This window comes from Perna viridis, chromosome 1 (assembly GCF_037379345.1).
Source record: "Perna viridis isolate PV_CMFRI_1.1 ecotype Kerala chromosome 1, ASM3737934v1, whole genome shotgun sequence".
Taxonomy (NCBI): Eukaryota; Metazoa; Mollusca; class Bivalvia; order Mytilida; family Mytilidae; genus Perna; species Perna viridis.
This window is the reverse complement of record NC_142445.1, coordinates 61,506,858-61,531,002: the sequence shown is the minus strand read 5'-3', so window position 1 is coordinate 61,531,002 and position 24,145 is coordinate 61,506,858. Positions and strand designations below refer to the sequence as shown.

The window sequence follows — 24,145 nt, the reverse complement described above, 5'->3', positions numbered from 1 at the left end:
GTCGATTAAACATTCCAGCATTTTGTAAACATCTTCCTCTGTATATTTGGAAGATGATTTGGAATTATTTCTTACAAAGTATGAGGAATCTCTACCAAGAACTATATATTTGTAACTAGGCAAAAACTCTAACATGCTTAACAAATTGACACAAACATTTGACCACAGATAGATCTCATCATGCTAAACACTTTTAAGTTGGCCAACTTACTGGTTTTATATATATATATATACCAAAAACGTCTGTCTGATCCCTATGTTATATTGTACTTAGGGCAGCCATGTTTTTCGACGGATAAACAAAAACTAAGAATACCCTAAGGAACATTCATACCAAGTTTAGTTCTAACTGGTCTGGTAGTGTCAGAGGAGAAAACTTTTTTTTAAGAAATAACACTAAAAATAGCAAAAACAGTCGACAAAAGGCAATAACTCCAACAAAAACTAACAGATTTATACAAAAAATTGACCACAGACAGATCTCGCCATGCCGAATAATTCACCTCCCATGTTAGAATTTGACTGTTTTGACAGGTTTTGAAGATATGAGAATAACTTCCGTCCGACCTCTATGTTCTATTTCAGTAACGGCGGCAATATTTTTCGACAAATCGAAAATCCCACATCAGTTCTATGTAAAGCATCCCAAGAAACATTTATACCACGCTTGGTTTTAATTGGTCTAGTACTGTCAGATGAGAAGAGTTTTGAAAAATTGTAAACGACGACGGACGCCATGTTATGGCAATATTTCATTAATTACCCTATGGGCAAGGTAAGCTGGTTTGTGATTTACTAAAATGGTGAGAAAGAAATTAATCATTTATTAATTATTAGGACAAATCTCTGTTCTGTATGTCATTATAACATTGGAACAAAAATGGTGGGATAAAATTGACTCTGTGCCGCCAATATGATAGGGTCTGTGTGGTTATTACATACATATATACTTAAAAAGACATGGCATGTTTGGTTTTGGTATGTTGAAAATTAAAATATTCTGCTTCGTTTAATTATCAGTCAGATATATACATTTTTTTAAAATTTTGTCTGTTGAGGTTCGTGATACTTTCTTCTTACTGAATGATCATCATGTTAAATATTAAGTCAATTTATTTGTACGTAAATTTAAAGGTCCAAGAATACTTCCATGAAAATATATCAAAGTTTAGCTCTAATAAATGTTACCTGCTTCTTAATTAAACAAATTGATTAAACATTTAAAATATAGATATTTCCAATTCTATTGTTCTAATACCGCACTCTTATAAATGCTTTTTAACAGTAATATACTTGTTATCAATCTGATAAAATGTTGATAGGCTGTATCACAATGAAATAATAATGTACAAATCGTCATCATTTTCTGATAAGATCGAAATTGAGGAAACTGAAATTTTCCGATCTGCTGATTTCGAGCAAAGCATCTGATGATAATCGTTATTCAAAACATCAAACTGAAGCCTTCCTTGTATTTTCTGATCAAATACAACTCCATTAAAGTGTCATGCATAACAAATCCGATGACACCATACATATTCGCGTATTTAACTTACTAGTGTACTTACCGTGTACTATTTCGCGTACTTAACAGAAATTGTTCATAATTTTATTTGAACTATTTGTAGTATATTCATGAATTTTGAATCGAATCAAATAAAACAAACATGATAAATCATGTATATGCCGTATTTATATTGTCACCTCATTAACTTTAACGTAAACAATTTTAGAAAAAAAGAAACAGTTGTTCAAGGTTCAACCGACAGCATAATTCTTAGGTGGATAATCACTTATATACAAACCATTAATTAGAGTTAGCAGACTGATACGGGATGTTCTTGTCAATAGCATATCATAAAGTTCATTAATCCTACGAAGCTAATTTTCTTTATCATGAAACTAAGATGGAAGATATGCTTTCTGTAGTAGATCATCACAATGATTGTAAATAACGGGACGGGGACATGAAGTGTCATTCATTGTCAAACAGAATATGAAATATAGACTTTAATGAATACATCGTGCAATAAAATATCACATGACCATCTATCATCTATTTTGGTCTAAGCATGAATAAAACTTAATATTAAAGTGAGCAGTATAGCTTGTTTTTAGTTAACGTGATATATATTTCTACATGTAACATAGCTATCAAATCTAATATTAATCATCTATTGAGAGTACTTTATGAATGAACAAAAAGAACAAAGTAAATTTAGATCTTATTATGATAACTCAATTCATCAGTATTCCAACCGTATACTTATATAGTACTTGTGTTTCAAGTTCCGTGTAATTGTAATGAAATAAACATAATACCCTCGTCCTGTACAAAGAATGCAATATATACTTAGCCTCTACAAGAAACGATCTACCCATTAAATATTATGTTCAATGCTTCATTGATCTCATAATTTAGCATAGTTAATAACACTCTTGCCAAGAATAGCATATAAAAAAAATGCAAAAAAGAATCAAATTAATTCCAGTTACATGTATGTTATTGTCGGAAAGAACCCGGTTCTTTTTCTAATGAAAGCATTAACTTGGCTTCCGCTGTGTCAGTATACTAATTAAGATATGTAAATTTTGTATCATTCTCACCATTTTTGACATTTCATTTAATAACGGTGAAATTTTAATTTGTATATTATGAAACGTTGATCATCTTGTCATAGCAGGATATCTATTAATGAAAGATTATTCAGTGACATTTTTAGTAGTATTTCTGTCAAATAGTTTTACCTTTCTCTTTTAGACCTTTTAACGGAGTCTTTAGTCTTCAAGGTACTAAACCTCTTCCCCTGACGATGAACATGTCAGCATGTATAAGTATGTCTCCTTTTTCATATTAGAACACCAAGTGTGTAATTGTGTTGCAGAGTAGTTACGCAGTGAAAACTTTAAAATTTAGGTTGGTCATTGTTCTAAATTTGGCATATTTAGACAAACACAGATCGAGAGTTATATTTACTAATGAAATTAATAAACTGCAATTGCGATTTCACATTTTAAGAGAATTTACATGCTTATTACACACTCCACTTGTGCAGTAAAATTGGGATATATTGATAGGGTTGTCCCTACTTCCGCCCTCTCTTCATTCCTTTCGTCCATACTTCCTTTCTTCTGTTAGAAAGAGGGGGCGTATCTCTATCCTTTCTCCTACATCGCTAAATGGAATTTAAAGAAACATATCAACAGAATCGTCATAACATATTTCCATTGTATACATCCTATTCTAGATTTGATAAAAATCAATATGGGGTTTTACATTCCAAAACATTGATTTTTTTTCATTTATGAATATGGAGACATAGGGAACCCCTCTCCTGTCAGATACATATCCTTCACATTCTCATTTTGTACTTCTTGTTTTAATTTTGTATCTAAATTGAGTTGAGTGTTTTACTTAGCAAAACATGGACTATGTTATTTATGAGTATGAAATCATGAGGCCACCTCTTATCCGTTACTCCTTCTTCACCACTGATTGGAATTTTAATGATACTTTCACAGAATCTTTATTGTGGAATTCTGTTTAAGATTTCGAGGTCTTTCATCAGCAAACATCATTCCCTGAAAGCGGGTACCCATCACTTATCCGGAACTCATTGTACACAACTAAATGAAAGTTAAAGAAACTTTATTACATAATATGCACCTTTTTTTAGACTTGGATCCAAATTAATTTGCGGGTTAAAAAGTGCATGATATCAAATGGGGAGAAAAAGTGGCAATTTAGTGAGCATTTTTCAAAGTATTTTATAGTTTTGTTCTCTGATGGCAATAAAGAGTAATCAAGGGAACCATGATTCTAGTGGAAATCAAAAGAATGTAATCCAGGGACAAAGACCAGACATGGAAACAGACAAATACAACTAAAACTAAAATAATACATACAAAGTAACAATAGTAAATGAGCAACTCGGACACCACTAAAAACTGGAAGCACGTAATAAAAATTATATTTCCTTGGTCGGTGTTGTTGAGTCATAGAAACTGAATAAAAAATTATATAGCATAGGCCCATTAACAACAAGGTGATACGAATCATAACCAATATTTTGTTTAGCTGTATACTTTGGTTGTCATAAACCGATTTCAAAATGTTTCACTTAGTCATTCGGAAGTGGGAATTGTTTAATTAGTATGAAATATCTTTGATCTCAAATGTTTAAAAAGAAAAATGCAAATAGGGGAACTTATCAGAATGATACAAGCCTGCCTATTAATATCAAATGACGTCGAAATTTAGTTTTACAAGGTTTTGATTCAATTTGCATGTTTTATTTTGTTAATATTACAACAGAGATGTACTACAAAGGAGTTAGATTTTTGTTAGGTACCTTTAACAACTTGTTATTTCATTGTGTCATGTTTATACTGGGAAAGACGCAATTGTGTTTCGATAAAATTTTACTCTCCTTTTGTAGTTTTTTGTTATAAAGGATTTAGAAATCTCTAGAAATATATTTAGGGTAAATATAGCAACATCGACATTAAGTAATTACGTTATTTTCTTTATTTGAAAGAATAAAAGCCTTTCTTGACAAGACCTTGAAAGAAAAACAAATAACGACATTCTCATAGGTCATTTTTACAGTACAGTTTTTATATTTTTATATTAGCCATTACATGTAGTATGAAAAGTCTGAATTTGATTGAACATATCATTGTCAAATGTCTCTTTATAGCTTTACTGACTTATAAAGACAATCCGCTGTGCGTCCTTTTGGTGGGAGACTAAGTTTTAATCCGACAAAATGTAGAAGACATAGATGCCACTTGACTTATGAAATGATTCCCATGAGAATTAATGCTAGAAGTTGTAGTAAAATAACTGACAAGAAGATGCCCGTGGTTCAGATTTTCTATTGTCCTTCGGAAATTATAACTAAACCGTCTAGCTCTTTGAAAAATATATTTTATGACAGAGAGATAACTATTTGAGAGGAACTTGTTATTCTTTAGATATAACAAACATCTTCAGAATATGAAATATTTCTTCTGAAATGATAATCTTGATGTGTTTACAGAAAGCTTAATTTGTCGGGCTGTCTGTAGTGGAGAACCATCCCTATTTAATCTTACTCAATAAATGATTCTTACCATATATAATAACTATTTGATCATTGATTTTCCAACAATGATAGTAAATATCAAAAACATGACAGCTTTGGTTAGACCTCAAACGACTGGATACTTAGACAGACTATTTGAACAAATCCTGCAACATGATACGTACGACGAGATCAAACTATTATTGAAGTCTATAATGAAAACATTGTAAGAAAGATTTATGAGACCATTAAGTTTTATTTACAACATGAAATTATTAACTCTTTGCTCCATATTCCATAGATCTAAATGATAACTTAGACAGCTACTGTCTAAATGTGTAATTGGAACCTTTTTGTTGATTTCACGACGAGAAATAACCGTTGAACCAGAAGGTAATAATATCGCATCTATTAAATTAAGACATAATAAAGAGTAAATTTATCATTTTAATCATGTGTCTCGCAAGTAAAGACGCATTGACGTCTTTCCAGTGATGAATTGGAAGCTGATTGAGGTAATACAACAGTCAAAACTCATATTAAAAAGCCAAATTTTTCAAACGTTTGTGAAATATCGGTAGAGCACCTAGCTTTACTGCTAATCATGAATTTATAATAATATATGTTACAGTCAAAATGACCGCAAACCGCATCTTAGAACAGTTGTTTATGCATTCCATCATTTCTTTGTATCGACCTTCACTTATAAACCATGAAGGTTTAAACCTAAAAAGGAAATATACACACATATTTGTCAGCAGTCAAACGACAAATTATGGAAATTCACATTTATATACTGTTTTCAAACAAAGCAAATCTACACCGAATTACCATACATATTTTCATACTTTCTTGACAGATTACACCCTGCTCCCACTTTACGAAAGCAAGGATCGGCGATGATTGACCTTAAATATAACTACTAAATTTTATTTATAGAAAAATCAAGTATTAATTAGAGGCTTTAGAGGACCAAAAGCAGCAACAACTTGATTTTCTGGGGTATGTAATGGATTTTGTTTCAAATATAAAAGTTAGTTTCCAATGTTTCCGTTCTTTGGCTTTGTGGAAATTTAATTATTTATATACATGTATATTTTAAGAAATTAATGTTTTCGACTTGTCAAGAAAAAAATACTGTTTTTTTTTCGAAAAGCAATAAATAAAGATTGTCTCTGGAAAAAAATCAATAGCCTCCACCACTCCATCAATTCATATAGTTGCTGCCAAAATCATCTGGAAATAATGTGTTCCTCATATGAATATTTGATGTCAAAATAAATGGATGTTACAGCAATTAAAGCCCTTACTCTATCTTATGTAAGCTAAACACTGCAAAACATGGCTAATTTTTGTTATTTTCATGACTTTACGAATAACTGCAAAAACACCAGGTTTCGCCTTTCATAGGCAGTAGCTCTATTAAGAAGTCGTCTTACAACTATGACATATGGTGACTTCCGTCGATCTTATAAAGATCATTTCATCAATTGAAAATTTCTTTTTATCTATTTTTGGTTCTCACAATCATTGCTAAAAACTGCAAAACACGTCGTTATTCATCTTTCAAGTTTAACAAAGAGTTGCCCAACAGAGCTTAACCAAAAGAGATTTGTGTATAGCTTTTCAAACTGAAAAATCCCTCATAGCTTTCAAAATATACCTTGAAATAAGTTGCTTATGTTTACAATTATATGTGGATGTTTGTTTGTTTGTTTCCTTCTTTCTTTTATTGAGGGATCAAAAATTAAATCATAACTTTTGTGGACGATACAATCAAACCAACTTTCATCGGTCTTTGTAATGTTTTTTTTTCAAGTGGATGTATTAAAACAATATTAACCAACAACACGTCGACGGAAGCCAAGAGGTGGGAAACTCATATAGATCTTGGTTCAAGTGAGCTTAACATGAAAAAATATGTCAGGTACATGGTGTTTATCATTTTTAAAAAATTGTTGGGAAAACATCGATCAACATTCGATTAATGGTAAAAATTAAGAATTGTAATATACAATTCAACGTCTCCATTAAAAGGTTGGTTGTTCTATATGGACTGTTGGAGTTTTTTTATATGGATGATGTGTTTTAAGTAGAATATTATTTTATGTACTAAAAATATACAAATCTGAACAGTTGCGTGTATATATTTATATAGAATTTTCATTTACGGACAAGCGATTTTTGTTCAAAGATATATTTTTTTCCACTTTTGAGGTTGTACCCGATTTTCATCAATATTTATAACATTTTCAATTACACTGCAAAAATCGCGCTTTTAATTATACCATAATTAGAACGATCTCAAACCAAGTATGTAGCAAATGGACTAACAAGTTGACGGAGTCAGTAAATAATATGTAGCAGTCGAAAGAAAACAAAAAGAAAACTAATAGTAACTATAAAAAAATCTGGAATGTATCCCCAGGTGGAAGCACGTACTGTCTAAAAATGGAAATATAACTCGGTTACACATATGACTTTAAAGTTTTAAAGTACTGGTTGATATTTTTTTAACTTTTAAACAAAACAAAGAAAGGTCATTGTTGCACAAAAATCATGTTGTCTTTTTTAACACTATCTAAGATGTTTTTTCTTTGTCTTACACTCATTCTTATTCCTTAACAATACATTCATAGGAAACAATTACAGATACAGAACAAAGAATAAACCAGAGTTCAAAGGTATTGGTGGATATAATTGAATCAAAACAGAGCTTAAAGGAATAAGAAAATCACATTAGAACACATCCTTTGTGAAAATATGTGCCAACTTTATGATGCACTGCTCAAACCATAGAAAGGTAAGGGGAATACTTGTCAAAGTTCACTTTGATCATGAATAGATCCAACTTGATGTTGCAATAAATGATTCGTTTTATTTTTAATGCATGGCAAAGCCACAAAATATTGAAAACGAATTGTTTGTGCAGTTCATTTTACATGACATACAGAGAACAGACCCTCATTTTAGTCAGGTGTGTACCGTTTATTTCTTTGTGAACTTTTAGTTGTTTTTCGTTTGCTGAAGTGTTGGTAAAATTCCCATTTAATTTAATCGTCGATATTTTTATTATGTTCTTCCAAAGTCAGCCATAAAAGAAAAAGACAATAACATTACAACACGAAATAATAGAAAATAGACTTTAAAAATAGTAGAAAAAAACACTCCTCATAAAAACAAATTGTCATTTTGTTCATATCAATATAATAAAATGCTAATGATATTTTCAGTATCATAGAAGAAACCATTACATCTATACTATATCAGACAGGAAGAACAATAATGATATGTAAAAAACAGTTTTCAACAAATAGATCTATGTCGAATTCGAAATCCAGTACTCATAAAAGTTTACCATCCTTCTTAAGCTGCACTTCTGTCCACCTTTTTAAGTGCAGTACTGCCCATGAATTGTTTATGTGCTTGTCATCATATTTCAAATCAAAATCGCCATCTTTCAAACATAATTGTCCAAAACATTGTTTTCAGTATTGAAAAGAAACAGCTAAATTCATGAAACAAACGTATAGTAATTCATATAAAGTTTTGTATTTTTTTATGTATTGTATATAGATTTAGTTGTGAGACCGGATTATTCTGGATAATTCTTTTAACAACATCTATTGGTTCGTCCGTACGAAAATAAAGGCTTGAAATCCGCAAAAATCACAATTCATAAATCTTTTACTTCGTCCTCGATATAAAGCTAAATTCAACATGATATTCAAAAGATGCATCATTAAGTAAATTCAAACCAGATGCTTTAGTCAGTATTTTTGTTTGGTATATTCATTTTGTTGGTTTAAACAGACCTTTTGATATTTATATCTATAAAAATGCACACCTAAAGCGATGATAAAGAGAACTACAGACAATAGATTCAGTTACTCAGGATAGTTATAAATAGGAATGTCCAGAAACAAATTACTTGGAAATAAGCATTTTGTCTTTATGTAATGCACCTTTCTTCAGAAGACAACGCCGCCTCTGGTTTTTTATTTCATATGAAGTTCGGATTTTATTTAATTTTAGTTGAAGGTCCTTGTTCGAGTGATAAGTATTGTTCCAACCATAGTCACGCCTAATCATTCTCAATTCGCATTTACTTAATTCTACCAAATAGTTTTGCTTTCGTATGTCAGTTCGGCTTTTGAAAGTCTGTATCTTAAACGAAAACTTCAGACCACACTTGAAGTACTATAATACTTTCAATGAAACTTTTAGAACAAGCTAAGATAGTAACCCACTCATAACTCTTCTTAATTTGTTCTGTACAAGTTGCTAAACTAGTCATAGAATAATCCTAATGTTTGTTAATATTCTAATACATTGTAGTATGTTACGGTCGAGCACGAATAAACAATGTGTCATTTCATTATTTAAATGAGTATGCAAATTTACCTTTTTAATGTTGATTTCTCGTGTAATTTGAAATTTCGTAAATACCTGTTGAATTATGAAAACGCTTTGGTAAAATGTTCATTTACTCAGCAGTATCAAATCACCAGCATTTGCTTTAATTACTTAAATAGTATCCATTAGTTTGTCTAAAATAACTGATAATTATTTAATTTTCAAACAAACCTCAAAAGTTTAAATTAAAAAATACAAGAAAAAATCATTTGACGTAAGGTAATTAATTGGTGATGCATCATAAAAGTCACTGTGTAAACATTGTTCAAACCTAAAATAACGTCGTTATACAAATGCAGTTTAGTAGTCAATTAAAATTACAATACTAATGACATCGACGTCATTTAGAATTCATTGAAATGGGTTCGTCTCAAATTATTTAGCAAAACCGTAACAAGTTTATAACAAATAACCGTTCTCTATTTTTGATAGAACACCATATACAGTGTTGTGAAAATTTGATAAAAGTTCTAAATCAGGTTATAAACAAGCACTAATAACAAAATCAAATTTGGCTTGTCTAGTAACAATATTTTATCTAGCGCTTACTTCCATTTATTGTGTGATGTATTAGCCTTCAGGGCAATGCATCACGACATCTTTTATCGTATTTTTCTCGCAAAGTAAATTTGTTCTATGCTAAAACTTCCATTGTACAAATTTCCGTGGTTGAAGGCTAATATAACATTTAATAGCTTTTTCTGTTTTTGCTACATTAAACTGCTTTGTGTGTACTTTAAATGGTTTAAACTAACTTTTCTCAACTTTTAACCATACAAATATCATTAGAACATATTTTATTTACCTTAACGCCAATCTCTTAACTATATGTATCGTTACAAATGATGAAAAGAAGCATTTTTGTTTTCAAACTTTCATTGAAAATAAACATCGCTATCATTGTAAAACATCTTTTGTATCACATGGACCACAAACGTTTTTGCTTAATCTTCGCGCCAAATCTATAGAAAACTTATTTAGGTTCAAGAGGAAGTTCAGAGCCTTGAAAAACAACTATAATTTATTCAAATTATAGACGAACTCGGTTAACGCCTTGTTTCAAAAGACAGTATTTCTTGCAATAATCTTCTTAATTTCTATTCTGCGGTGATTACAAGATTTTCATTGAAAAGGGTACTGCTTCATTGAATATTGGAATACTATCGACCAATTCTGACTTTATTAAACCTTTTGTTGTTTACTTAACGCACAGGATGTCGTTAAGACAAAGATCACAATATCTCATAAATGTATACAATAATCTAAACATAATCTGTTTGATTAAGAAGGAAACAACGACTATGAAACGCTATACCGTACAAGAAATGTGATGCATGAGTGTAGTAATCTATCCAAACTATTTGTGTAAATTCAACTAAACAAAAGATGGCCACTTTCAGCCACCTTAAACTGAATAGTCATTTTGTTATTTATAGCTGTAAATATTGACAACATTTTTTTGCTAGATGAGACACGTCTTTTCCTCGTTGTTTTTAATTATTTCAGACCAAGCTCAAGAGAAAGATTGTGGGTGGGTTTCTTTTTATGTGGTTTAACAATATAGTACTCCATTAAGTATGTTTGTGTCATGATGTGGACAAAAGAAAACTTGTGCTTAGTTTAAAACTAAATATAGTTAAAGTCAAAATTATACCGATATTAGCTATAATTGATATTAGATGTTATTGCAATGCGACCGCAGCAAGAATATATCATAGAAATTTTCCATTTGATATATTACTAGTGATATCATTCACAACAATAACTGTTGATTTGGAAATAACTTTACAAATGAAATACCATTACCATAGAATAATGAAACTTTACTAGGTGTGAAATTTGTGTTATCAAAAATCGCTAGTTTGCACAAATATAGATTATATTCGAATTTAAACGATCAGTTTTTAAAGTTTCTCTTTTTTCTCTTTTAGAAATTTGATCGATAAATCCTCTAACATTTTATGCTATAGGTTGTTCTATGGTTTCATAGAAATAGGATAGAAATTAAAGACACTATAGATATGCTGCTTGCAAAATCAGTAAGAGAACACCCCCGCTTTAAAGTCACTTTAATGTTATATCCTTAAGACGGATTATTTTCGTTAAAGGACTTATCGACCAATAATAATAATAATTGTGCATGCAAATGTACATTTAATGCCCGACCTTACAAACGGAAATATTCAAAACCCTTCGAGTGTTCAACGGGGTATTGGGCATACGCGTTAAATGTTAAAACCTTTTATTGGATTTTCTTTATTTGAAGGCACCATAAAATATCTAGTTTCTTAAATGCTCATCATTTATTTGGATAGCCAATCTTCCAATAAAATTTCATCAAAATTCCTTGAGTGGTTTCGGATTAGTATGTGGAAAGATCAATCCTGTTTACATATGTAGGAGGTATAATAAACATCAGTAGTGTGACACGGGAATGAGTTACCATGTTAACAAACATTGCTAATAGATACAGCATGGGGTAATTAATTCCATTTATCTACGAACCGAATGGCTTGTCACCATTTTACACACCATATTAGCATATGAGCATTGTCATTCCAAAGCCGAATTTACTAAGGATTGGATAGGGATAAGGACCATATAGTTAGTATAAGTTCGGAGTCGGTTAGCCTGAATGTGTCATTACGTTCGATGAACCCATATCAATTCATGGCAAATATAAATTTGGCTTTTTGCTATATAACTAAGAACGGAAATATTATATTAACAATACTCACTTCATTTTCCAAATAATATCATTCAAGCAATTATTTGATTTGGAATGGAAAGAATATTAAATATAATACATTCGAATAACAAATCATTCAGTCCATCAGTCGCACAGGACTATTATTCTAATTGTTCATGCCATCTTTCTTACACAGAAGTTAGAGACAATACCATTGTACTAAACCACCAAAAAACATAAAATGCTTCGCGTTTGATACGACCGCATAGTCAATAACAAGATCATTTTCTTTTCGGTATGTTTAGATACGTTCGCAAACAATTGCAGTCGTACAAAAGTATCATGCAAACTTCAGCATGAACTGTTTATACGACTGCAATTGTTTCCAGTTGTATACCGAAAAGACAATGATCTTAACAAGATCAACTTAGAAAAATGTTATTAATCACTTTTGAGAGTGTAGACAAAGAGTAATCAAGGGAACCAAGGTTATAGCGGTAATCAAAAGAATGTAATCCAGGGACAAAGACCAGACATGGAAAAAAGACATACACAACAAAGAACATAAAGTAACTAAAATCATACATAAAATGTTGATAGTTCTAAATCGTTTTACGTATGGATCATAAAATAAGAGATATAACTAGTATAGGATTTTTTTTATTTATATACATACATTAATAGACAAATATAAAAATCAGATACTGGAAAGCCAGTGAATACATTTCATATAAGATATAAGTTCTAAATCAATAAGATGATTAAAAATAAAGCTTATCTTTATCTTTGAGGCAATAACTTACAAATTTATAAAAGAATAAAGCATCACACTTTCTGGGGAACATATAAGAAACACTTATTTTACATTAAATAAATCATAACTATGGCAAATATCGTAAGATATATAATTTGAAGTTTAGTTGCTTGAGACTTCCGTATAATAATAGATTTAACAACAAGGTTTTCCAATTAAGGCAAACAAAAAGAGACTTAGTAATACGTGGTAAGACGGTACCACAGGAGATTAATATTGTATATCTAGAAACCCTTTTACGTGTATTCAATGTTATATCCATAACGAAAAGAGATAGTTACAATTGAAGTTTAACGTTTCTGTTTGAATTATTGCGACAAATAGCACTTGGTTAAAGCTAAATACAACACGTTGATGGGTAATTTGTTGATTAGTCTGTTGATTTCAATATCACAGAAAACTACAATTATATTTAGTGGTACTGAGCGTGAGAGAGATTGAAGGATACAACAGCTTTAAAATGATATATACTTATTTATACAAAAGCCATACCGAATTTCATGATCAAATGAAAAGGTAGCAAGCATTTAAGTAAACCACGTTATCATTAAATAACGCCATTATCATAAGATCAGTAATAAAAATGCAAACAAAATGAAGTAAGATGCACTGACTTATAAAACGTGTTCGTTATAAATACAAAAGTAATTGTAACCCAGACTGGCTATTTGTATACCCAACGCCTTGTGGATGGTATGTAGTGATTATGGTGTCTATCCATTCTTCCGTACACAACTTTTTTCATTACTGGGTTAAGCGACGATATATGTTAGTGATCTTTGCTCACTTTTTTCTAGTTTATTTCCTGTTATTAATAACACAACTAATATAATCAGGTTATCTTTAAACGATTTTTTAGAAAAAAACTTGAATTTTCTGATATTTCTTATCCTAATTACTTAAAATAATCAACAACAAAATAAAAAACAAAAACAAAAACTAATAAAAAAATTTAATAAGTACGTGAAGATTTTAATCTTTTAGAGATCTAATTTTACTGACATAGACATAATGTAATCTCAGCATCAATATATGTTATATTACTTTTGGGAATTATGACAATTAGTTTACTGTGCTTTGGTTCTATCGTTAATCCTGAATTATTGTGCAGTTTAGGTAAATATCCAAAGAGTAACTATAGACATTCAATGGAGGAATTAAAAACCTTATTGTAATCAGGCAGCTATTACATACTGGAAAGAATTTTGGCTCTAGATAGTTGAATTCTGAAAACGCACCAGGAAATCAAAAGTACTGCTGACAGTCTTTGTTGATTATGTCCACCAAAAGAACCTATTATTTGAGTGACTGTCAAAAAGCAAATAATTTGAATGACTATATAGGAAGAGAACAAGCCTGTAATAAGTATATGATTAAAACTCCATAATAACTTTAACTTCATAATAAAATTATTTAAAGCTAAGTTTAAAAAAATGTTCCATTATTGTATAACGTATAAGCAAAATATAAACAAAACAAGCTTTTGAGATACATAAATGGCTTTGACGCCTCTCCCGATTCCAGTGATTTCTTGGGACCAATACCTTTTATCTATATCTATTTTCAATCCTGTTTTTGTCTGGTCTTGATTCTTTTGATCCGGTCCCCATAATACCACACTGCAAGTTTGTTTGGATGAACTCCAAATTTGTATGCAAGAACGATAAGAGAATTCATACCACTTATCTATAAAAAGAATACATAGCATACATCAGTAATTTCAATTAACAGAGCAGAAAAACATGACCCTTTAAGTAAAGTATCAGTTACATTATCTTTATCTGTTCTAGTCAAAACTACTGCATGATTAAAAACAAGATTGCCCCGTTCAAAGCCATAACGATTTTTGTCTTATATCCATGACAGATATGCTCGAAACAGAGTAGGGTAGAAATGGGATGGAGTAATTGGTTGAGTGAAGTTTTCTTTTATTATTTTTTATTGCAGATATGTCAAGCATTTCAGGGCGAGAACGTTTTATCGTTTGAGCAGACCCTGTTTTGTCTCGCACGTTTTTTTTTCGGATTTTAATGTACAATCTCACAGAAGCAGTAGCCATCAGATATGCATAAGAACCCATTCGGGCACGTTAATCTGAATCAGTCGCCACCCTACCTACCTCCTTTATGTCGCGTGCTTGTTGAAAAGCACTGACTATTAATTTGAGTGCGACATAACTCTTTCAACAACCGAATGTGGCCATTCGGGCTTATACTTAACATGCTTTAATTCACGAAGTTGTTGATGTACTATTATCAAAGAAGTTTTGAAATTCCACATAAATACTTAATCAAGATAACGAAGGGATAATACATGTTTAAACTTAATTTATTTTCCTAAGAATTATGCCCGGATGGGGAAGGGGGCGCTTGGTCTGACAAGTGACGGGAGTGTTTTTCAGGTAGTTCAAAACCCTGACACCATACTAGACAATTTGTGGTGATTCTACACATTTCATGACAGACAAATGATTGAAAATACAGCCCCCTTTGCCAGAGTCATATAATCAGGGGATATAGAGGATTTATTGGCATATCAATTCAAATAACAAATTTAATAATCAATTAAGTGAAAAGTATGCAATTATCAACCAGTGATTCCTTCTGAAAATGTTTTCATCAAATAAACGACACTCCATTCCAGATGCTTTTGTTACTTTGTATGATTTTAGTTACTTTATGTTCTTCGTTGTCTATTTCCCATGTCTGGTCTTTTTCCAAAGATTACATTCCTTTGATTACCACTATAACCTTGGTTCCCTTGATTACTCTTTCTAATGATTATACCTAATTCTAGACCGTTAAATCGGTCCCCTTGTTTTCAGACAATGCAGCTGAAAATGTAACCATGTTTATCGGAACATATTGGATACAAAATATATATTGAGTGTCCCTCCGGGGGATTAATGCAGTACTGCAAGAGCTACGTGTCAATACTTAGCGATTTTCTAATGTGCAACTAGTACATTATAAGCAAACGATGCCTGGTACGCATAACGCAAAAGGGTACCATGTCATGCCTGGTTCTTTATAGCACTTAAATTACGACTATCATCGTAACCATTAGCATATTTAATTTCTGATTTGTAAAAATGAAAACAGATTCAACAATGCTCCCCAGAAAACTTTGAAATGTTTATAAACTTTTGAAAACCACAGTATAAAAATAAGTTTTCATACTATTTCATAGAATACTTTTACTTGTAGAGATGTTTTTGCAAAAAAAAAAAAAATTCTAAAATAATAAAGCTCGTAATAAAATGATTTCAATAAAAATGCAATTATGAACTGTCATTGTCCATATACCCTGAATACTCCATATCGTTCCCATCGTCTGGACGAAGTTATTGCAGGACCGCAATCAGCTATTCCTATATGACCGATTTTTCTTAGAGATTCCACCTGCAATAAACAATAAAAAGACAAATAATGGTTCCGTGACTACATATACGATAAATAAAATCTATTGTGTTTATTCTTTTTTAACTTCTTTCTAGAAGAATCTATCTTATCCAAGAAAAACGAATTTTAGCACGACATGATTATCAGAATAAAATGATAGAAAATCCTAGATATTTTAAGCCTTATCATCAACTGATTAAGTGAGCAACTACGTTCACAATGCTAATTCAAAGACAATGGTTCTCATTTCACATATACTGTACAGGTCAATGGACGATTAAAAAAACCTTCAGAAGCCCCCGGAAAGGAAATATTTTATAAGACTTTTTTTATGTATTTAACTTGGAAGTATGAACTGTCTAAATAACTTATGTTTACAAAGATTTATATCCACAGATTATTTTATAAAGACTTATTATGCTTTCCGGTATAGTTTTGAAAATATTGTAGTATAATTTCAATCTACGTCTTCCCGTACATGATGATTAGTTCACAACAGAGTGTTTTCAAATTAACAATTTTGAAACGATATGGTTATCAGTTGAACCTTTTTTACTTCGAATATTGAAATTGACAAGCATGTCACCCCGCCTTTTCTTATGTCAATTTCACTGAATGAGAGTCTCAAAGAAAAAAACACAGGGATAGATACGTTGCAAATAGTTAGAGATTGGAAGTATAAGAATTTTCCACAATTTATGGATGTGTAAAATCGGACCATTCACTCACAAACATGACATTGTGATGTTTAAAGACCAATAACCCTTAACAATGTAAAAAAGCAATACAAAGACAACAAAGTAAACGGACTTCCTGATAGCACAATACCATAATTTATGCGGTACAAAAGGGGGACAGGACTTCAAATCACTGTATCAGGTAGAAAACGAGTAAATTCACTGTGAATATTCTTAGCATCCAAAACATATCTATTGCAGTGAAATAAAGATAACTTGGTACATAAAACAAAAAGAAGTAATATGATTTGTATAAACACGGGGAATAAAAAAGTCGGAACGAAGGAAAAACCCGTACAACACAGTAGAATTAAAACGCAAAAAGAAAGAAATACATGACCCTTACAAAACAGGTGTAACCTTAAGTGCTTCTAAAGGCTAGAACTTCAGGCCACTAATGCTGCTCCTTGAAGAACAAGTTATCAAGTCTGTTGAAAAATTAAGATTACTTATTGCAAGTTAAGGTCGTTTAACAAATTATTAACGGACAATTATCGTGAAGACCGAGTAAGAACGTGTATCTTATTAATTGAAGACTCTAGTGTCTTAGTTCTCTTAGATTTTACGTAAGCCTCTAAGTTCTATCTAGAAATCGTTGAAATTGTCGCAACTTCTAGAAATAGGATTTGAAATGAAACATCTTCATCTGTTTTTTTTTCTATGAGCACCATAACATTAAGCTAGAAACGCGGCGAAACGGTCGCAATATCTGACAAAGTGTATGAGTTGAAAGAAAACACTTTTCCATGCTTGAGCGGCAGCAGCAGAAAATTTTCTACATAAATTAATTGACATTAACACATCGTATTACTGACTTTTATCATTTTTTAAACCCGACGGATATGATACATTGCCGTTCGCGAGGTGACACCGCATGTCAGATAAAATGCAATTTTCATTATTTTACTTATTTTTTAAAGGAATCAAACATTGTATGTGTGGCTGATATATGGAGCTATACGTATGACACCAAAAAATAAACAAAAAATATACCATATGTAGCTTTCAAAATATATTCTTGAGTGAAAAATAAATTTGTTTACTTTATCATGTATATAAAATCATATCATGTTTTAATTTCTGTAAAATAGCGCAACACATTAAAAATAATGAATCTTCTGTTGATACATTTGACGCAAAAAGCTAAATGTTGAAGGATATCAAAGAAACTACCCTTGATTTAAGGGTACCCTTCGATTTACATGATACATCAAAACCCGTCGATTGATACGATTAATGCAGGAAGGATAAGTTCACATGCGGACGTTTCTTTAATGTTGGATCGTCTTTTATCTAATATATAAAACTGTATATCTGGGTTGGTAGGACAATAAAATTACCAACGAATCATTTACATCAAAGGTGACTTTTTACCGTCCAAAAGTTTCAGTTTGATTCAGAAGTTATACCTTATACACAGCATTTGCGTTATCCACATTTATTATGTTTAAAAGATTGACATTTACCTTCTAAGTGGCGGATGCTTCCATTCAGAATATTTGTCATGAACTGCGGACGAATTTAGTACTATCTAAACTTAATGAATCAACCATTAAATTCGTTTATTGCATTAATACAATTTGTCATCGCTTATATGTTATCATTCAGTTGAAATTTTTAAATGCTAAAGCGACATTCAAATGAATTTTAAACGGTAAAAGCGATTGTGCTATTAAGTCCGTGCAAAGGCATATACTTTTCCCGCTTTCAACGGAATTGTATTTATATAGCAATGTTATTAGTTCATCATTCACAGTTTGATATTGAAAGGAATACAATCGAAATCCCTCCTACCCAAAACCCTTTATTTCGATACCTTCTGCTGTTTGGTTTCTTTTTCAGATGGAACAGTATCACCAGTAACCACAAAACGTCATGAATTACCATAGAATGCATCTAGAAAAAAGATCGTGTTGGCGGAATATATCAATCGTCCTACTGGTAGGCCGGTGGTGACTTTACAAACTATATGATAGTTGCCCGTCATTGAGCATAAATATATCTATTTCGTTCCTGCGTCAACAGACCATTTGTTTGTTGACAAGTTGATTTTGTTGAATTCATTAAAGTCATGACAATTTTCGCCAAAACCAATAGTTGAGTTTATTTTAATATAAGCATAATTAAAATCAATCGAATTGTTTCATTAGGTCATAAAATGATTCTGTTGTTCATATTATAAGAAATTTAAATGAGCAATTCTGTATTTAAGGTAATAGTTTCGTTTAATATATGCAATAAACGTCATACTACATTATTCTCAAGGATCTGAGTAGAAAATAAGTTCATGATGATATAGCCCTTTTTCAGAATTTTTCTTTTTACCCTTCCCTAGCGAAATATTTTTACGGTAACTTCGAAATAAAAAACAAAGCAAATACAAATACAAATACCCCAGCTATTTAGAGCTAAACCCATATTCCGCATGATTTAAGATTTTTTCGACTACCACCCACATTTTTAAGGCAAATAAAATATATAATATTTAGCACTGGTATATCCAATCCAACCAGGTGAATAAGTCAATAAGACATCAGTTTAAGATCATCATTAGTCATTATATAGTGACAAGAGAGAATCAGAAGAGATAATTTTGCTTTAATTGTTTCCAAAAAGATTGTAGGGATCGCATCTTCAGCAGGAACTCGCCCGTATCATTACGTCTTTTTTTCTGAACGAAGGGTTGGAGGTATCATGAAAACAGACGGGTAACTCTAAATTGAGGGTAAATTAATTGATATTACTACGAATTTTGCATTTTGTTTGTTATACATATGGTATGCAGATGTGTTGAATTTTTAATTACGGTGCTACTTATTGAAATAAAAACTACAAAATGATTCAAAACACATGTAAACGTAAACAAACGCATTTTTAAGCAGAAATTTGTTTAGAAGCAATGAACTTCACAAATTTTGTTTGTTATGGTGTCATACATATATATCAGCCACACAAATGCAAAAACTATGAGTAAAATAATACAAATTGCATTTTATCTGACATGCGGTGTCACCTCGCAGACGGTAATATATCGTAACCGCCGGATTTTAAAACAAGTACTATCTTTAAAAAAAGATAGCCGACGCAGTAAAATTACTTGTAATTTTCATCAGGAAATAACGCATGGCACGTAATTTCAATTTCCCTTTTCGAACCCCACTAAGTTAGCAATTCGTTGTCCAATCTGGAAACAGAATTTTGATCAAATGACTTGCGTTTCCATGGAAGAGCGTCTTTAAGGTCATAGGGTAAAAGGCGAAACGATAGCGACTGCGTCGGAAAAACGATAAAAGTCAGTAATACGGTGTGATTAAGCAAATCAAAGTCTTCGCATCAAAGTACAAAATACCTATTTTGTAAATTTCGACAAGAACTGAAGATAAAAAGAAAACGTATGTTCAAGACATATGGACATAAATCTATTTTCGCACATTAAAACTAACAAACTATCCAAGTGAAAATATAAGTTAAATGGTTGAAGTTTGTTTTCCTATTAATTGATCAATGAAAGATTAACATATATTTACATTTAAATTGAAATCCTATGTTTCATGTGAAAAACACAGTTGCAGTCTTGACCGCAGTCACATAATTTCAAGCTATGATGTTTTAGGTAACACACATGATCTGTAACAGAGTAATGCTTTCATCATCTGTATATTGGATGTAACATTCGGATTTTTTTCCCAAAAGTAAGTTTCTTCCAATTATGCCTTAATAGTATACATAGTGGAAGGATTACTGCAACAACATAAAGTGTTTTTAATCCATGATTCTCTGTTATTTTCAAAATCTAACCCCATTTAAGCCACTTTTTTAGATCAAGTATCACGATACCTTAGTATTTTCCACAGTTGCTAAGATGGAAATAAGCAGCTCAGAAAGAGTTCTTTCTTTCAGTGCAATTGAGTGACCAAGCAATGACAGGGTTTTTGTGTGGACACTTTCTTTATTACTTCAGGAATTTATGAAATTTATGTATCCAGATTGGAGGATCACAATGTTACTCAGCATTGGAAATGGTAAAAGGGAAGTAAATACTTATTTTTATTGAATATAATTTCGACCTTCGAAGAGGAAGCAAACCAATTAGAACAAGAAATAGCAATCAACACAAAACACTATGAAAAAAGCAAGGCTGCTTATATTTTCTTAAAATAAACATCAGCGATAACTGTGTCAATAATTCCCCGAGCGTTCACTTGTATATTCATTATTGCACGCAGTGTTTCGTGATTGTAATAAATATGATATAAAGCATTATATATATTGAATACACTGCATTTGCTGAGGTTATCCTGGCATGCGTGTTAAGCAAACAGCAAGATCAAATAATGCCACTTTCAACTGTCAATTACAAATATAACGCCAAAATATTTTTTTTCTGTTAAAGCTTACTTATCAAATCATGCTATATATAAGTTAAGCATCAAGCCAAAATGAATATATTTTATAATATAGCAAAGTATTGTTTAACTTCATTTATTTCCAACCAATCATATTTTCTGAATGTTCTTGCAAAACCTCTCCATTCAAATATGGTCCTTCTGGTCACGTCGTTACGGGAGATTTAACCATTATCGAAAACGAATCTCTGCGTAATATCCTTTCTAAAGGTCCCAAGTACCGTGAACCACGCTCCATAAATTGGAATTATATCTTTGAAGTTCTTATGGATGCCGTCGAGGACAATGCAAGAAAATGGATAAAACGAGAACAAGAAGACATCGATTCTCTGTCAGAGTGGTTAAAGGCCGTGAGGTCTTTAATTTTGAAACGAATGAAGGTTTTAAGTAGGTCAATGAGAGCCAAGGCTACATCAGTTTTCAAAGATCCCGATGTAGCAAAAACATTGTCTACTATACTTGATAAGTATGTTGTCGTTCCAGCAGACAAAGCCCAAAACAACATTGTTTTTGTCTGCAAAACGTTTTATATCCAATGTTTATTATCAGAGGAAGACATAGCAAATAATAGCAGTGATAGGACCTACACCGCTACCACTCTCTCCAAAGAAGAGATTGTGGAAAACCATAAATCTGAGCTATCTTTTGGTCTCTCTACCAAGGACGGTGATTGTGATTTACCGTTTATGTACTGGATTCCTAAACTTCAAAAGAATCCATACAAACAACGTTTCATAGCTGGATCTGCAAAATGTACCACCAAACCTCTTTCAAAACGTTTAACTTCTATACTCACAACTGTCAAAGAGGGTCTACAGTCCTACCACAACACTTGTTACTCCCGTAGTGGTATTAATTCAATGTGGATCCTGAAAAATTCGAAAGATCTTTTGGAGATAATCAGTTCAAGACTATTATCTGAATATAGTAGCATTAAAACCTATGATTTTTCAACACTGTATACTTCTATTCCCCATACTCAGTTAAAATCCCGACTTAAAAACATTATACATCGTTGTTTTTCCAAAAAAGATGGTACACCTAGATACAAATATATAGTTCTTGGTAGAGATTCCTCATACTTTGTAAGAAATAATTTCAAATCATCTTCCAAATATACAGAGGAAGATGTTTACAAAATGCTGGAATTTTTAATCGACAACATATGTGTCCAGTGTGGTGGACGTGTTTTTCAACAAACGGTCAGCATTCCAATAGGAACAAATTGTGCTCCTTTACTTGCTGACCTATTCCTTCAATCTTATGAGGCTGACTTTATAGCTGATCTGATCAGAAAGAAAGAATATCGTTTGGCTAGATCCTTCAATCTAAGTTTCCGCTATATAGATGACGTATTATCTTTAAACAATCCTAATTTCGGGGATTTGATACATCGCATCTACCCAAAAGAACTTGAGATAAAGGATACTACAGACATTGTGAAGTCAGCCTCATATCTTGACCTACACTTAGAAATCGATGGTAAAGGAGAACTATTGACCAAATTTTACGACAAACGTGATGACTTTCCATTCAGAATTGTTAACTTTCCTTTCATCTGTGGCAACATCCCTTCGGCTCCTGCGTATGGAGTGTTCATATCACAACTCATACGTTATTCCAGAGCTTGCCGAAACTACGCAGACTTTTTGTATCGCGCTAAAACTCTAACAAATAGGCTTCTGGAACAGGGTTATGTTGCTACAAGATTGAAGTCATCACTACAGAAGTTTTATGGTCGTCATCATGAACTCGTGGATCGTTATGGTGTATCCATCAGCACCATGAAAACTGATTTATTCAACGGGTCATAGTTTTCCTTTCCTCGTTTGTCTACCCCGGAATTGACTTTTTATGAGAAACTCGGTGGGTGTTTCTAGAAAAGCAGAGGACGCTTACCCAACCGGTGCACCTGGTCCATGTTCCCAGTTTTTAGTGGAGTCCGATTTGCTCATTTACTTTTGTTACTTTGTATGTGTGATTTTAGTTGCTTTATGTTCTTTGTTGTGAATGTCTGTTTTCTATGTCTGGTCTTTGTCCCTGGATTACATTCTTTTTATTACCGCTATAACCATGGTTCCCTTGATTACTCCTCGTGCACTTAGGTATAAAGTTTATGTGTATTGGCCTTCGAAATGACATTATTTCGTGAAGTAGTATAGTTCAGTGCTATGAATAAGGAAGTATGTCATCGTTTTTCACACTTTTTAATATTAAAAAGAAACAGGGACATTTGTATACACACAAATCAAGTATTTAAAACACATCAATGTTAATTCAATGTGGACAACGACGTTCTTTGTTAATAGAATCAGAAACTAAATGCAAGGTAAAATATAAGGCAATGTCCATTTAAAAGTACTATCAGATTTTTTTCCACGATGATTGAAGTTGTATTTAAATATTTATTTTTGTTCCAACGTTTGGGTGTTTCATTTGTACAAATAATCCGGTTATGTAATATACTGCGTCCGAAACAGATTTTTTTAATTAGCAAACATCCATTATTCAGAACACAAAATACAAATTTTAACACTCAAATTGCAATAGTAAAAATGTTACAAGATTTATGAACTTTCCTTTAAATTACAGGCATGTGAGGAGGCGTGAATAATA

General features: G+C 31.7%; 1 protein-coding gene across 2 annotated transcripts in view; it reads right to left on the bottom strand.

Annotated features, from left to right (window-relative positions):
* Positions 1-12,815: 12,815 nt before the first annotated feature.
* LOC148629718 (uncharacterized) overlaps positions 12,816-24,145 on the bottom strand; it is a 39,276-nt gene continuing 27,946 nt past the window's right edge. For both annotated transcript variants that reach the window (XM_088556104.1, XM_088556114.1), the window contains exons 10-11: positions 16,291-16,386; positions 12,816-14,671 (exon numbers count right to left, since the gene is read on the bottom strand). In XM_088556104.1, coding sequence (XP_088412230.1) covers positions 14,549-14,671; positions 16,291-16,386 — 219 coding nt within the window. In that variant the 3' untranslated portion in view covers positions 12,816-14,548. The remainder of the gene's footprint in view (positions 14,672-16,290; positions 16,387-24,145) is intronic.